At 36.6% G+C, this 17,428-nt stretch overlaps 1 protein-coding gene across 9 annotated transcripts in view; it reads left to right on the top strand.

Annotated features, from left to right (window-relative positions):
• pfkpb (phosphofructokinase, platelet b) overlaps window positions 1-17,426 on the top strand; it is a 28,311-nt gene extending 10,885 nt beyond the window's left edge. For 4 of the 9 annotated variants that reach the window (XM_077221814.1, XM_077221819.1, XM_077221817.1 and 1 more), the window contains 10 exons: window positions 1,893-2,039; window positions 4,477-4,547; window positions 4,651-4,738; window positions 5,890-6,042; window positions 10,822-10,986; window positions 11,244-11,305; window positions 11,431-11,542; window positions 11,625-11,724; window positions 15,853-15,958; window positions 16,785-17,426. In XM_077221814.1, the coding sequence (XP_077077929.1) occupies window positions 1,893-2,039; window positions 4,477-4,547; window positions 4,651-4,738; window positions 5,890-6,042; window positions 10,822-10,986; window positions 11,244-11,305; window positions 11,431-11,542; window positions 11,625-11,724; window positions 15,853-15,958; window positions 16,785-16,932 (1,152 nt within the window). In that variant the 3' untranslated portion in view covers window positions 16,933-17,426. Of the gene's footprint in view, window positions 1-1,892; window positions 2,040-4,476; window positions 4,548-4,650; window positions 4,739-5,889; window positions 6,043-8,532; window positions 8,686-10,821; window positions 10,987-11,243; window positions 11,306-11,430; window positions 11,543-11,624; window positions 11,725-15,852; window positions 15,959-16,784 lie in introns of all 9 variants that reach the window. The other 5 variants (XM_077221820.1, XM_077221815.1, XM_077221818.1 and 2 more) reach the window with 2 other exon arrangements.
• The last annotated feature ends 2 nt before the right edge of the window (window positions 17,427-17,428 follow it).

Genomic DNA, 17,428 nt, shown 5'->3' with positions numbered 1-17,428 from the left:
AGGTGCTCCCTTGAGAACCAGACCAAAAAAGTTTTGTCCACCTCTTGATATATATTCAAATATATGCAAGTATATGCTACTGTTAAAAAAATTGGGATCATTGTTTTTTTTAAATGTTTTTGAAAAAAGTCTCTTATGCTCATCAATGCTGCATTTATTTGATCATACAGTAAAATACAGTAAAACAGTAATAGTTTTTAATTTTGTAATGTATTTTTGAATATAATTTAAAATGTAATGTACTCTTGTGATGCAAAGCTGAATTTTCAGCATCATTACTTCAGTCTTTAGTGTCACATGATCCTTTAGAAATCGTTCTAATATGCTGATTTGATTCTCAAGAAACATTATTATTATTATTATTATTATTATTATTATCAGTGTTGAAACATACAATTCCAAAATTCTTTGTCAAATATAAAGTTCAAAAGAACAGCATTTATTTTAATCATTTGTAACATTATAAATGTCTTTACTGTCACTTTGGATCAATTTAATGCATTATTGCTGAATAAAAGTATTCATTTCTTTAAAAAAAAGAAACAAAACTTTTTCTTAGTGTATTAGTTGTTTGAGAGTACAGGGAAACTGTGTCATCTCTGTCGGTTGAAATCACATTGACACGAGGCTTCCACAGATCACTTAACAAAACATGCACTCTATAGAATAGATTTGAAGGTAGTTGCATAGACAATAAAAATATAACATTTTATACTGAAGGTGAAGAAAGTTCAAATCAGAAGCACATGTCCACAGGCCACATGTTCATAGTTACGGATTACAGTGCTTTCTTGAGTGATTTACTCACAAATGCACAAATGCAGCTTAATCCAGGATTTTGTTCTGTTGTTTCTGTTGTGTATCAAATAAGACTTAACACTGTATTGTTCTATAAACATTTCTGCATGTCTTATGCAGTCTATGTAATAGCAGGGAGCAGATACATTGAGCTCATCTCACTCATTTTGAGAAGAAGGCCTGACTTCTATACAATACAATACAATACAAAGTTTATTTATAAAGCACAATTTAAAAACAACCGAGGTTGACCAAAGTGCTGTACAAAAGAAGATAAAACAAACACAAGCTGTAAAATAAGTGTAAAACATAAAAGTAAAATCCTGAAACAGCAAGTCAAGGTATATTAAACGCCAAAGAAAATAAATGCGTCTTGAGGGAGGACTTAAAGGTAGATAAAGTCGGGGCAGTTTTGATATGAACCGGGAGAGTATTCCATAGTTTAGGGCCGATGACAGAAAAGGCACGATCACCTCTATTTTTTAATCTTGTCCTGGGAACTTGCAATAGTCCGGAGTTAGCAGATCTAAGTGACCTTGACTGAACGTAGGGGTGTAGCAAATCTGTTAAATACTGTGGTGTCTCATTACGAATGGATTTAAAAACAAACAATAGAATTTTGAAATCAATTCTATATTTGATCGGCAGCCAATGTAGTGAGATCAATATTGGCGTGACAGAATCATATTTACGTTTTCCGTAGAGGAGCCGAGCCGCTGCATTCTGAACTAATTGTAGACGTGAAACACAAGCCTGGGGGGCACCGTTATACACAGAGTTACAGTAGTCCAGTCGAGATGTTACAAAAGCATGGATAACTGTTTCAAATTTCTTTAGAGAAAGAAATGGCTTCACCTTTGACAGGAGACGAAGATGGTAAAAACACGACTTGATCACAGTATTTATCTGCTTATCGAATTTAAGATTATTATCAAGCCAGACACCTAAGTTTCTGACACATGTGGTAGTATAAGGTGACAAAGATGCAAGTTCAAGATCATGTATCATGACTTCTGATTAGTTATATAAACCTTCCTTTAAATGGTTTTGTGTTTCACTATGTGTATGTGTGATATGCTGTCTTCTCTCACTAGAGTTCATTTAATGTGGCCGTATTGAATGTCGGCGCTCCTGCAGCTGGCATGAATGCAGCCGTGCGTTCGGCCATCAGGGTCGGGATCACAGAAGGCCACACTATGTTTGCTGTTAGTGACGGATTCGAGGGCTTCTATAAGGGACAGGTAACCCAACACAAACTAACAGACCTTTGTGTATATTGGTGTTTCTTTAAATATGGACACATTTTTATGTTGATGATTTTTTGAACTTTTTAAATGCTTTTTATGTAGATATTTCATTGTTTTACTCTTCTCCCATAGCCAGACTTCAAAGGATTTTAAAATAGGAAAATACATTTTAAAAACATTCAAAGAATTTTTGATGAAATAAAGTTTGATGATCTAAACAAAATTCATAAAGTAAATTATTATTATTATTATTATTATTTTACAAATATTACATTGTTGTGGCATCATTTTCATCACAACCGACAATTTTGCCTTTAAGAAAGATTTTCGAAACCTACAATGTTACCAAAGTATTGGTAAAGATAATGTATTATTATTAGTCTGTGAAACACTGAGATATATAGAAGTAGCATATAGACGTGTGTATATGAATCAGTCCCTTGCCAAATGAGATAAACAGTCATGATTACAGTAAGCCCATTATTCCCTCCCACAATCCTCTGCTGCATTGTGCTCAGTGCCATATTTAACCTAGTGTAGCATTACAGATCCACTTTATACCGCTTGCCTCATTCAGAGGAAATGGTGCTGATGCTCTGTGTATTCTAATTAAATGCAAGTTTAAGGTGTTTTCTTGTTTGTTTTTTGCCCAAATATCCCTTAAATATGATTGGATATTTTTCCATTGGTTTCACAAGGTTTCTCTGTGTAAGAAATGAATGCTTAAAGGTATTGTAGGTAGAAATCCACAAAAATACTTTTTGTCCAAATTTGTTTAAACTGTCTTTATATATCAATGCATAATTAAAATGTAAGTACTCTGGAAAAGAAATGATAAAAATCGAGTGTCTGTGGTCCTCTCAGGACTGCAATAAACACAGCTCATTATTCCATTAACTCCCACCCCCTCCCTTCTTGGCTCCGTCCAAAGCCACGCCCCCAAAACAAATGAACGCGCGATCCCGGCCATTCGCTCAGCTGGAAGAGTCAGACGCGTTTACCAGCTTTACCAGATAGTTACATCATGTCAGAATCACAAGTGATAAAATAACTAACTTTATCAGTATGAATATAAACAATTAACATGACTGTTAGTACTCACTATCAAGCAAGCTCGCATATCGATACTGGTAAAGTTTAAAATATTTTACTAGCTCGTAACGGAATCAAACTCAATATAAGGCAAAGCTATAAATAGCTTCATTGATACAGGTTTGCCGTTACTATCAGTTACACTGTGATGAAGGTGAATTTGTAAGATTCATAACATAAGATTGTTTACAGATAAACTGAGTAACATACACTCAAACACCTTCTCACAACTGCATTGCAGACCCAAGATAATATAACACACACACACAACATATATTGTATAGCACATACAGATACAACATAAAGACATATGTAAACATATGAAGAGCATATAACAACAAACCAAACGTGAAAAAACGGAGTAGGTAGAGTTCACGGTGAAAATAGGAACACAGTTTAGGCAGAGGGTAAAGCTAGGTATAAAAATAGATCCCCTAAACTTTTTAACCTAAAGTTAGATTTGGCGAAACAGCTTTCAACTGCAGATAGGCCTATTGCTTATTTATCGTCTCAACCCTGGCTCACTAACAGTAACGTTATACCACCAAAGTTACACTGTCATAGCTAAGCCAGTGTAACGTTAGTTATGCTACGTAACGTTAGGTAGCTATATTAGGTAGCTACGTGTGCTAGTGATACATGCTTCATGAAAAAATAAATGCCATCAAAATGAAAACAGCAAGATTACCTGTCCAGCAGAAATAAAGCCATCATGGAGTCACTTTTCAGCCCCTTGAGATCCCTCAGTTGTCGCCACCGCTGCAAAGCCACGCCGATTTTGACTCTCGTATGATTTCTTTATTTATCCAAAGACTTTTTGTTCATAGCCTTTTCAAATACTGTCTTCCTTTTTTTAACTTGTTTGACTTCGCTGCCTCTATATGCAGGTAACGTTACTGAGAATTTTGACAGTTCTTTGCTTCCGCTCCTGTATCAACAGAAGGGGTATCCATGGTAGCGAGGAAGAGTGACAGTCGCCCCAGCCAATCATTTCTTTCGTCCCGAATGGAATAATGAGCTGTGTTTATTACAGTCCTGAGAGAACTACAGAAACTCGATTTTTATCATTTCTTTTCCAGAGTACTTACATTTTAATTATGCATTGATATATAAAGACAGTTTAAACAAATTTGGACAAAAAGTATTTTTGGGGATTTCTACCTACAATACCTTTAATATCTAGAATGTATATTATGAGAAAGAAAAACACAATTAAAATCTGCTTGACAGTATTGAGTATCAGTGATCATACTTTTCAGCATAGCAGTTTATAAAGAGATAGCAATTTAAAACTCGAGCAACGGTCCATGATCCCATTTTTTTTTTACTTGTTCTGCAGATTAAAGAAATCAAGTGGGGTGATGTTGGGGGCTGGACAGGCCAGGGCGGGTCCCTGCTAGGCACAAAAAGGTAAGATTATATTTCTAAGGGCCCGTTGTCAGTGAAAAAGACGCTGATATGCCTTTATGCACTGAATAAAATGCTTTCTAATATCCTGAAATATCTTTTTCAGAACTCTCCCAGCAAAACACATTGGTAAAATTGCAGAACAAATGAGCATTCACAACATAAATGCTTTACTGGTTATCGGAGGATTTGAGGTATGTAATGTAATATTTTCAATATTTGTCTACATTTATGTACATATTTTGCTGTGTATTAATAAGTAAAATCACATTTTGATTCTATTACTTTCTTGCTACTCATTATGATCACGTGCCATTATGTCTCTTTTTTGTCTCAAAGGTGCAGTACAGGATTTCTGAGAAACGCTGTTAATATTTGAAATCACAAAAACATACTCCTACCCAAAAGGATCACATCCCTATCTCGAAAGCCCCACCAGCAAATTCACCAACACCCTATGCAACACAGACATTTCCCCCCTAATGAGTGGACACTCCCCTTACTGCTGATTGGCTACATGTGTGTTTTGGTGCTCGGTCCGAAACAGCGTTTCGTTTCTCAGAATTCGCTTACTGCACCTTTAAATGATGTCATGATAATATGTTTTATAGTATTTATTACAAATTGTTAATTACAGACGAGAAACAGTAATTTACAGTGTTATTTCTATTGCTACCAGATATTAATTAGTTTGTTACAAAATAACATTTAATTTAATAACTGAGGCACAACATTTATTTGTTTTGAGATTATCTTGTTATTTTAACAATACATATCTCATAGTATAATAAATTAATCAAAATCATTACATCATACACTACAGTTCAACCTTTTGGGGTCAGTGAGAAAAAAAATATTTATATATATATTTATAATTTTTAAATAATATTTCTTAATATCACTGTTTTTACTGTTTGTAAATCAAATATATGCAGCCTTGGTGAGCATGAGAGACTTCTCTCAAAAACATTAAAAAAAATCTTACCAACCCCAAACTTTTTAACAAAAGATATGCAATAGTCAATGCAATAAATTACGGAAGATACTGAAATATTTACTCACGACAATCTGATAACATGCAGTATTGTTGCAAAAAGGCTCTTCATCACTATGATGACACATTTTTACCTTTTTCCTGATGTTTACAATATCATATCAAAAAGACACTAAGAGTTTCAATTGTTTTGTGTTTCATCTGTAATTTCACAATCATACTGTAAAACGTCTACATAAATACGTCCAGTCTCTTCCTACCTTCATAATTAAAGTGGGCATGGCTCCCTTCCCCTTCTTAATATTACCCATAATTCTAGCCAGTGACCCGTAAGTCTTGCTCTGACCGCAGGCATATTTGGGGTTGATGGAGTTGCAAGCAGCTCGTTCCAAACACACAGAGCTTTGTGTTCCCATGGTGATGGTCCCGGCCACTGTGTCAAACAATATCCCCGGCTCAGATCTGAGCATCGGGGCAGACACGGCCCTCAACGCCATCACGGATGTAAGATGTCACACACTCGTGTCAAAGAGTGTGTGTGTGTGTGTGTGGGCGGGGGGGGGGTGGGGGGGTGGTGCATGTATATCTGTTTTGCAATAACACTGTCAGTAAGATATGCTGAAAGGTCATGGCTGATGATGACCAACCTCCCTGTCAGGAAACACACTGGTCATACTCGAAATACTTGAAGGATAAATTACATTTTGTGTATATCGGCAGTAAGCCTAGATAATGTTGGATTTTAGATGTCAATGTAGGCCTTATGCAGACCAAAAATGTATCTTCTATGGCATCACTGCGAAAACCTCCTTTTGGAACCTTAATTCTTAAGAGTGCATGAAATAATATGTAATTTAATACTGGGCCGTAACAACCATAGACATTTAAGGGGATGAGATGTTGCCAAACTGTCCCCCAAATATTCTTGATGCTAATCTGCTGCACTTCATTATGTTTTAAAGTTTTAAAAGTTACATTTTAGGCTGCTCTGTCTCTGTGGTCTAACAGTGCTAATCAATGCTAAAAAAAAATTTAGATGGCCAATCAAATCAAAGAATGCAGGCCTTACTGTTCACAGGAGCCTAACGCTTCAGTTTTAACTGTGAATGAGTGTAAGTAGCTAAGCAAAGCTGTTTTATGATAGAAATGTTAAATGACCAACGGTAATATTCAGTGATGGGAACCACTAAATTTTTCTAATTAATTCATGACTGAATGTGATGAGACAAGAAACATTAACAGAGCCCTTTTCAACATACTTTATTTGCCATAAGAGTTAATGTGTGCATATTTTAAAATAAAAATACTATTTACAAATAGTTCAAATTAATTAACGATCCTTTAATTATTTAATTCATTCAAATTATGTTATTATATTATAAAAAATATAATTTTCATACAAATTATTAATACTTTGGTTTGGTCCCCCCAACGTTTGAGACATGGTTATGGCCTTGATGACATTTTGTGCATCACCTCTGACTTTCCGAGCTTGCACACAACATTCAGGCAAATTATAGTCCAATTAACATACTACAACAGCACTGAAAACAAAATTGTTGTAGAAACATTTTTACTTAGAAATTGCTTGTAAATTTTACAAATTATGACAGCGAATCTGCAAGTAACACATTTATTTAAACGTGAAATGTCAAATCTTTTTTCACTCTACACGTGACATTTAAAACAAATTACTTTTGTCCGACTGAAACCGAACTTTTAAAGTGCATGTAAACATACTTACAGTGCTCTCTGAGTAGAGCTTTGATTTGCAGCATGAAGTAGAGCTGCATTTGTTGGGGTGGGATATCGCTGTGTGTGATGATGGGCTGAGGTTGGTGGTCACTGCGGCCTGACTGAATTAGCGTGTCTGGAGATCAACGCATGTGGTCACACAGCACAACCTGTCACCCAGTCCTGCATCTGACTGTGTAACTGTGTGTTTGTACCTGCGGTGTGTGTTTATATTGCAGGCCTGGTCCAACAAAGTAGCACAAATTGCAATTTTTACAAACCAAATAGTATCCAAATTTCAACTTTTTTTGCATTTTATCTTTGATTATAATGCATGTACTGCCAAAAATGATCTAAGAGTTTCCCATGCTGTTTAATTTATAAATGTACCTTTATTTATATACAATGTGAGATGTACCTTTGAGCTCAGTTCTGCTGTTTTTTTAAAAAATAAATAAAAATGATATTAATATAAATACTTCTGAAAAAATGAACACATGAATTAATGTCCTATGACTAAGTATTAGGAATTGAGTTCAAAAGCATTTGACCGTGAATAACATCACTAACAAATAAAACCATTTGGTGGACAAAAATCAATACAGAATTTTTCTGTAATTTTAATGGGTAAACATTAATTTATATCCTATTTATGTTGTGCAATAAGCTTTTATTTTGTGTTTCATTTTGCTAATATTCCCATTTAGTTAAGAAAACGTTACTTTTGAATGTTCTTCGAACAACGTTACTGGAAGAAAATTGTCAGACTGTTAGCCATAGTTCTTTGTTAGCTGGGTTTTGTGGCACACTCTACAATTTCAAGCATTCATTTTTCAGTTTATATTCATACTGCATATGCTGTCCATAGAGATTAAGTTGTACAAATCAAATCAAATGTAAGTGCAACTAACTGCATGCTGTTTTGGGCCTGGCCTGATGTCTTGTGTGTTTCTGTCTGCATGTGTGTGTTACGTCGTGCTGTTTAAGGTCTGGTTGTGCTGCTGTTTAGTCTGGTTGTGCAGTCGGTCACACTTTGGTTATTGTGAGGTTTCCTGCTTTCTAAATAACTTGCATCAGTCACCATTTAACCAATGCCATGCCCACGTCACGAGGATCTGGTGGTCAACTTTCGACCTAATCGTCTTGAGCAGACAGGAAACACTTTTTCCCTCTCAAAACAGTCAGAAAGGACGTCCTGTTTAGTGTACACTAGTAAGAGAGTAAGTGAGGAATCGTCCTAATGCATGTGCACTGCTGCAGGCCTTTGAGAGTTTGCTGCAGCTGGTGGATGCCCGCAGCAGTTATGAGGAGTTCTGTGTGCCCATGTGCATGCTGCCCGCCACCATCAGTAATAATGTAGCCGGCACTGACCTCAGCATTGGCGCTGACACTTCCCTCAATGCCATAGTGGAGGTAAGAAACATCATTCTCGCCCGGAAAGCCAGATGTTACCATGTCGATTAGTGCAGTGAATCTGTCAGACTGTATCTTTGAAAGTGCACTAAGTCATTTTAGGTAATGTAAGACTGAGAAAAAGAAAAAAAAATCACAATATTCTTGGATTTTATACTGACACCTACTGTGTGGATTCAGCATCACACGCAAGAAAATGTTTTTGGTTGTCAGTACCATTGTAGAACTTCCCCTTTCGCATGCATGATTTGTTTATTCCAAGAGGAAGTGTACAATAATGGGGGTTTACCGAGATAACAGGTGTGTTCGACTTCATGTGGCGCTGCGCAGACCGATCGGCATCTGACTTGAAGCACCGCATGCGGAATTGCGGATTGACTTGACATATGGCATATGCCACAACTCGTCATTGTGACATATGGGATAAAAATACGCGAGAGTGATTCGAAAGCAGCATGTCCAGAGCGGCTACGTAAACTCTGATGACGACAGAGCAATTTGACACACAAACCCGCCTCCCCTCACTCACTCGTTTCATTTGCTCTGGATGAATATTGTTGCTGTTACAGGGCTTGAATTTCAGCGTGGGATTGCGCGTATTTGCGCATAACTCATTCCGACAGATTTTGTGTTTACACCCAAAGTGCTCGCACATAAGCCACCTCATATTAAATTGAGTTCTTTTTAGCTGCTTATTGTGCTTAAACAGTCAAATGCACATAAAATAATGTCATCAGTTATGTTTTAAGATAACATAAACAGAAAGAAAACACAACTTTTACAAAATATTGGAGCCGTGTTTCAGGTCATAAAATGACAGCAAATTATTATCAAATTATTAGATAATATTAAAAATATCTAGATTGCAGTATTTCCCCATGGTATCTATCAAAATTGTGGCTAGTAACTTTGGAAAACCACTAGCTACAGTGGCTGGTGAGCAAAAAAAGTTAATGTCAAGTAATGTAACCTTAATGTTATATTGTGTCATGTTTATCAAAATAACATAGATAAACATATATAGACCCACTTTATTGGTATTTAAATAGTATAGGCTTATGTTGAACTTTATTCTTGTACAGATGGTGCTGTATTAAGCAATACATGAAAAGTGTTTCTGTTGCTTCATGAAGCAACAGACTGCAAGCGACAACTCTCGCCGATCGGTCTGCGCAGCGCCACGTGAAGTCGAACACACCTAAAGTGAGTATAGATTTATGATTATGCCTGGGAGATAAAAAAAAAGTATATTTTTTTATATATTTTTTTATAAGAATATACTTGCATGCAAGTTATAAGAAATGTATATTTTGTATATTTTCAAAAAAAAAATTTATATAATTTTTCAAGTGGAAAAAAATATTTAGTGCCCTTTTACAATTTTACGATCATGTCTGGAAGTCACGAGAAACGCTTACAGAATGTTTTTCCAGGTTTCATTTAGTTGTTTAGATATCTGTCCGTGAGATATTAGGCTTTAGATGTGGTTATATAACATATCGAACTGTGTCTGTCCACTACAGGAACAGATTTATATGCTGATCTGAAAGCTGATCTGTATATTTTCCCAAGTTGCATGGTAAACATGGATCCTCACAAAAAGCTCTTATTTTATGAGTTGGAACCACATGCATGTTCTCTATTGTTGTGTCTCGTGCTTGCATGCAATGTCTTGCACACAGGTCCTAAATTAACACTTAACAAGTGCCAACTGTGAGTATTAAATTGATTGGAAGTGCAACATTGTACATGGACAAAGTGTACATAGAGAACATGGAGAATATGTATAATTAAAAAAACTTGACTCTAATAAAGTACTAAATAATTGAATTGTAATAGGCACAAAATATCTATATATTTTTTTAATGAAAAAGAATGCACAGAACAATTTTATGAAATGTTATTTAAAAATAAATGTTATTAATATATTATATAATTTTTTCAATAAATATTTCAAATAAATTACCCACTATTGGCCTGTTAATTTTGGACCATGCTTCAGTACTTGTGTTATACTTGAATGCATCTTTAATATCCCGTATGTCAGAACGGCAGTCTGAACTCTGTCCGTTAATAAAGGGTGTGCGCATGAGTAACGAATAGGTTTCATTCTTAAACCATTTATGTGTGTGTTAGACGTGTGACCGTATAAAGCAGTCCGCCAGCGGGACCAAGCGGCGCGTGTTCATCATTGAGACGATGGGCGGTTACTGTGGTTATCTGGCGACGGTGGGGGGGCTGGCGGCCGGAGCCGATGCAGCCTACATCTATGAAGAGCCGTTTGACATCCGAGACCTACAGGCGAGACATGAACTTCTGTCCATATTCACTGCAATGTATTATCTGAATATAATATTTCAAATATACACCTATGTTACACCTGCAGTGTAACTGTATGGAATGGATAAGGTGATTACAGTGTTCTCTCCTTCCCCGTCCTCTGTCTGCTCTGTCCCATGTGCAGGGAAGAATATTTAGCAGTGTACTATTTAAGGAAATAGAGAGAGAGAGAGAGAGAGAGCGTCATGCTGAGTTTTTATGAGTGCTCTATTTTTTAGTCTAACGTGGAACATTTAACTGAGAAGATGAAGACTAGCATCCAGAGAGGTTTAGTGCTCAGGTATGATCTATATTTCATACATACAGCATATATACACTACACTGATTTCATTCAGCTGTATCATGTAGATCTGAATGTGTAGAAGGAGTGAGGCGTGATTGTATGTGTGTGTGTGAGTTTTACAGGAATGAGAACTGCAGTGAGAACTACACAACTGACTTCATCTACCAGCTGTACACTGAAGAGGGCAAAGGAGTCTTTGACTGCAGGAAGAACGTCCTGGGACACATGCAGCAGGTACACACACACAAACACACACAAGAAAACAATTGAACATGATCAGAATATTGTTCATTTGCCACGTTATGATGTCCTGTAGGGTGGTGCTCCTTCGCCGTTCGACAGGAACTTTGGCACCAAGATCGCTGCTAAAGCCATGCAGTGGATCTCCAAGAAGCTCAAAGAGTTTTACAGAGAAGGTAAAGAGAAATATCTCCTTTAAACATGCAGTCTGCAGAACACGTACATATTCACACAGCTGCAGGAAATGACATGCTGATACGTCTCAGATCTCATTTCTGCACCAGATACATTTATGTAATTATACAGAATTATCTTGATTAACTAAGAGGATAATGCAATTTTAATGAGCACAATTACATCATTTTTGTAAATTAACATCAGTGCCATGTGTTTGTAATACTCATGGGTAATAATAATAATAATAATACATTGCTATTAATAAAATAATGAATATGTCTTTTTTAATTTGAAACTAAAATATTATAATAAAATGTTATACATATAAATTACATATATTTTATTATAAATCAATTGTATCATTTAATATATACAGGTCCTTCTCAAAAAATTAGCATATTGTGATAAAGTAAATTATTTTACATAATGTAATGATAAAAATTAAACTTTCATATATTTTAGATTCATTGCACACCAACTGAAATATTTCAGGTCTTTTATTGTTTTAATACTGATGATTTTGGCATACAGCTCATGAAAACCCAAAATTCCTATCTCAAAAAATTAGCATATCATGAAAAGGGTCTCTAAACGAGCTATTAACCTAATCATCTGAATCAACTAATTAACTCTAAACACCTGCAAAAGATTCCTGAGGCTTTTAAAAACTCCCAGTCTGTTTCATTACTCAAAACCGCAATCATGGGTAAGACTGCCGACCTGACTGCTGTCCAGAAGGCCATCATTGACACCCTCAAGCAAGAGGGTAAGACACAGAAAGAAATTTCTGAACAAATAGGCTGTTCCCAGAGTGCTGTATCAAGGCACCTCAGTGGGAAGTCTGTGGGAAGGAAAAAGTGTGGCAAAAAAACGCTGCAAAACGAGAAGAGGTGACCGGACCCTGAGGAAGATTGTGGAGAAGGACCGATTCCAGACCTTGGGGGACCTGCGGAAGCAGTGGACTGAGTCTGGAGTAGAAACATCCAGAGCCACCGTGCACAGGCGTGTGCAGGAAATGGGCTACAAGTGCCGCAATCCCCAGGTCAAGCCACTTTTGAACCAGAAACAGCGGCAGAAGCGCCTGACCTGGGCTACAGAGAAGCAGCACTGGACTGTTGCTCAGTGGTCCAAAGTACTTTTTTCGGATGAAAGCAAATTTTGCATGTCATTCGGAAATCAAGGTGCCAGAGTCTGGAGGAAGACTGGGGAGAAGGAAATGCCAAAATGCCTGAAGTCCAGTGTCAAGTACCCACAGTCAGTGATGGTCTGGGGTGGCATGTCAGCTGCTGGTGTTGGTCCACTGTGTTTTATCAAGGGCAGGCTCACTGCAGCTAGCTATCAGGACATTTTGGAGCACTTCATGCTTCCATCTGCTGAAAAGCTTTATGGAGATGAAGATTTCATTTTTCAGCACGACCTGGCACCTGCTCACAATGCCAAAACCACTGGTAAATGGTTTACTGACCATGGTATTACTGTGCTCAATTGGCCTGCCAACTCTCCTGACCTGAACCCCATAGAGAATCTGTGGGATATTGTGAAGAGAAAGTTGAGAGACGCAAGACCCAACACTCTGGATGAGCTTAAGGCCGCCATCGAAGCATCCTGGGCCTCCATAACACCTCAGCAGTGCCACAGGCTGATTGCCTCCATGCCACGCCGCATTGAAGCAGTCATTTCTGAAAAAGGATTCTCGACCAAGTATTGAGTGCATAACTGAACATAATTATTTGAAGGTTGACTTTTTGTACCGCTCTTAGTCACAACACGAGGCTGAGGTTCTTTTAACTGATGTTTAATGCTCTCTGGACTCAGACACAGGGCTCTCAAGTCTCGAGACACACGCATTTCAATCCGTTCAAACGCCACACCTTGTATTTCTCACGCTGAGGAGTAAGGGAACTTGTCCCGCTATACAATTAATTGACGAGGCGCAGGCAAATGGAGGGAAGTTCTCTGCCGAGTTCATAGCATCTGTCTCGAGTTATACAGAGTTAAATGCTAGCTACCAGCCAATCAGAAATTAGAATTAGTTGTTTCCGGGTAAATTATGTGTTCCCGCTGAATCGTTTGTTACTAGACAACACGCGCACACACGGAGTGGAAGTTGAAAGAGCACGATCTGATGAATGCGGTTTGCGGACATCTTCATTTATTATTATTTATTTTTTTAGCATTTTGTTTTTACGATTCCTGGACGATATCTCTTGCCTGTGATCAAAGACAGTGAGAGCTAATGTTGAGTATAGCCAAATTCGTGCTAAATTATTTTTGATGCGTTCAAAAACTCTCCAACTGGTTTCAAAGGGGTCATCGGATGCAAAATACACTTTTATATGGTATTTGCAAATAAATGTGTCTTTGCAGTGTGTGGACACAATCACCATGCAATGAAAAAAATCCATTCACTTTTTTTTAATCCTCAAAAAGCCAAAAAGTTGTTGCTCATTATCATTTAAAGAGACATGCACTGAAACGGGTCACTGTGAACAGAGCTGTTTTTGAAGAGGTAAAAAGGGTGTTGTTTTACACAACCATTGAGAAATTTTAACCAAAGTATGTTACAAACTTTACATGAAGACCCAAAAGAATCATACCAACTTGTGGAAAATGGGCATCCGATGACCCCTGTAAAGGTGACCGGTTTGGTCTTGACATACATGCTCAGGGCAAGTTGTTATGACACAATGTTATGTACATTGGGCACTGATGTTCTGTTGGCTTGTTTGGGGTCACATTTATTTTTATTTTTCAATAAATTTATCAGATTTAACAATTGTTATAATTTCCATTTGTGCTGGTCAATTATGAACAATAGGCAAAATTGAACTGCTAGCAAAAATTGAAGCGAATTTGGTTGGGTCGAGGGACCGCTGCTGCAAATATTTGGGTGGCTCCTCCCCTAAATCTCACTCTAAACTTTTGATAAAACTTGAGAGCCCTGCCACTTTTGCCTGCTTGTGAGCTAAGAGAGGGGGTTACATCTTGAAGCTTCTTGATTGCATGACTTATGATCATAAAAATAAATACTTTAAACTTTGCAATGATTACATCGTTTTATATGATCAGCAGAATTGTAAAACTCCGACCGCAGCTCTGACTCATTGTTCCGTGGCAACAAAATAAAATGTACCCAAAAAACTCTTAGAAAGAATAATTATTGCTCAAATATACAACAGTTGAGTATATAAATCACAACAAGCATTATAAAAAAGTTGAAATATAAAAATTTACAGATTAAACTGATTAAAAGTTGCTGAAATAAATGAGTGTTGAAGTACACAAGCGCCATCTAGTGGAAATAAACATTGTAGACACCCAAAGCTTTGTGGCAAAGCAAACACACTTTTTTTGTATTAAAACACTTCTTTTATTGGTCGGATGAAATATGCTAATTTTTTGAGAGCTGAATGCAAAAATCATCAGTATTAAAACAATAAAAGACCTGAAATATTTCAGTTGGTGTGCAACGAATCTAAAATATATGAAAGTTTAATTTTTATCATTACATTATGGAAAATAATGAACTTTATCACAATATGCTAATTTTTTGAGAAGGACCTGTATTAACAGACACATTTTGATCTTAAAAGCGTATTAGTAACTTTTAAGATTTACAATGAACTAACAAAATTCATTAAAAGTGGTAGAAATGTTGTTCATTGTTAATTTTTAACATATGTAGTTAAAGGAATAGTTCACTCAAAAATGTAAAATTCTCCCCTCATTTACTCACCCTCATGTCGTTCCAAACTCGTAAGACTTTGGTTCATCTTTGGGACACAAATGAAGTGTCACCCAAAATGTTTTATTTTTGGGTGAACTATCCCTTTAACTAATGTTAAGAAATTAAAACTTTTGTAAAGTGTTACCGAATATATACAAATATAAAATTGTCCAGCCTTGGCTGCATATATTTTCATGATATGTCATAGTGTTGAGTTATTTTCTTTTGCTCTTTTTTGCTTTCCTCGGTTGGCTCAGAAGAAGGTAAATGATTTGCATCTCAAATATATTGTTTTATTAATTCACTTCAAAGTGCAATGTTATTGTGCTTGTAACTTTCACTGGTGATTTTGAACTGCTTGTGGACTGTGTGCAACACCATGTTTATGTGTGTTTGGCAGGACGTGTGTTTGCGAACACAGAGGATTCTGCGTGTCTGTTGGGGATGCGGCGCAGAGCTCTGGTTTTCCAGCCCGTCGTACAACTGAAGGATGAGACTGATTTCATGTAAGACAAAAGACACACTTAACCAAGCTGATTCTAATATCCTACTAATGATGTCATAACATTTGTATCCAAGGCAACTCTTAAATGATTCTATTTTGTAGCATTTTACTTTTTCCTCAGAAGTCCATGTGTAATGTTCAGGTTCTTGTTAAGGTTCATAATTTAGTCTTACTTGATAGTAAGGCTGTTTGATACTGCCATGAACATGTAAAGAGGTTGATGATATGTTAATGTTAACTTTGTTTTCTGCTTAATTTTAAGAAATGATCTGGTGGGACTTAAGAGTAGTGATGGGAGAAACTAAGCCATTTTAAACCAGTTTCTTCACAAAATGATTCACTGTTTCATTAAACTAAGAACAGCATGTGATGTTTAATGTTTGATGATAGCGTTAATTTACATGTGCGTAAGCAATCTTCTTTCACTTGTTTCTTCTCTTTCACTTGTTTAACTATTGTTCATATACAGTAATAGTTAAAACATTGATTGCTGGAAAATTCCATCCATGGAAAGAGTTCATTCATGACATGGATTTCTATTATCTATAAACATTATAAGCGAACCTCGTATAGGACTGTGCAAGCTTTGGGGGTGTTGATAGGGTTATTTTTTTTTAAAAGCATAGGCTCTGTCCTTTCTTTTGATATAGTGCACGTTCAGATACTCGTTCAACAAAATATTCTGGGGTATATCTATAACTTTAGTGAAAATGATCAAAAATACTGGCACTGATTGGCAACTTTTTTCAAAAATGCTAGTGGGGAAAGAGTTATTTGTCTTTCCCCACTATTGAATTGTCTTTTGACCTGCTATTTTTTATTTCTAGTCACAGGATCCCGAAGGAACAGTGGTGGCTCAGACTGCGTCCACTCATGAAGATTCTGGCCAAGTACAAAACCAGCTACGACGTGTCCGACGCGGGCCAGCTTGAACACATCATCCGTCCGAGAGCTAAAGACAGCTCTGCTATTTAAAATCAGCCCAAGTAAAACCTAGTTGTCTTGCAAGTATAAATGTGATTACATAGATCTGTAGCAATCTGTCTTGACCTGAACACATACTCATATACAGTCCATGTAAAGCAGTTCACATTAAAGCGTGACCATAGACATACACCCACAAAATGCTTAAATGTTCTAGATCAGTGTTTGACAATCCATATGCTCAAGCGGTTAGCTTATCCCTTTAATGGGGCCAAGTGGTATATTTTGTTAAAATCAAAGATTTCCATATTTATTTTTATTCTAATAGAGCTTATTTTCATTGATTCAATAAACGATCCAGCTCCACTGGCTTGTAGTGACGCAATCCCACAACTGCACCTTGTTTTAGTTGAAATGGAGTCTTTCTAATTAAGCTGCTATGCTATGGCACTTTGTACCAAAGCAGATGTTGTGTTAGTGTGTTTGTCATGATGTATATGTGTATATGCTTCTAATGCTGCATAAACTCACTTTAGAATGTAAAAGG

This window comes from Siphateles boraxobius, unplaced genomic scaffold (genome assembly GCF_051911475.1).
Source record: "Siphateles boraxobius isolate OS27281-9 unplaced genomic scaffold, OSU_SipBor_1 86, whole genome shotgun sequence".
Taxonomy (NCBI): Eukaryota; Metazoa; Chordata; class Actinopteri; order Cypriniformes; family Leuciscidae; genus Siphateles; species Siphateles boraxobius.
The sequence above is the reverse complement of the archived record's forward strand: the minus strand, read 5'-3'. Positions and strand labels throughout refer to the sequence as shown.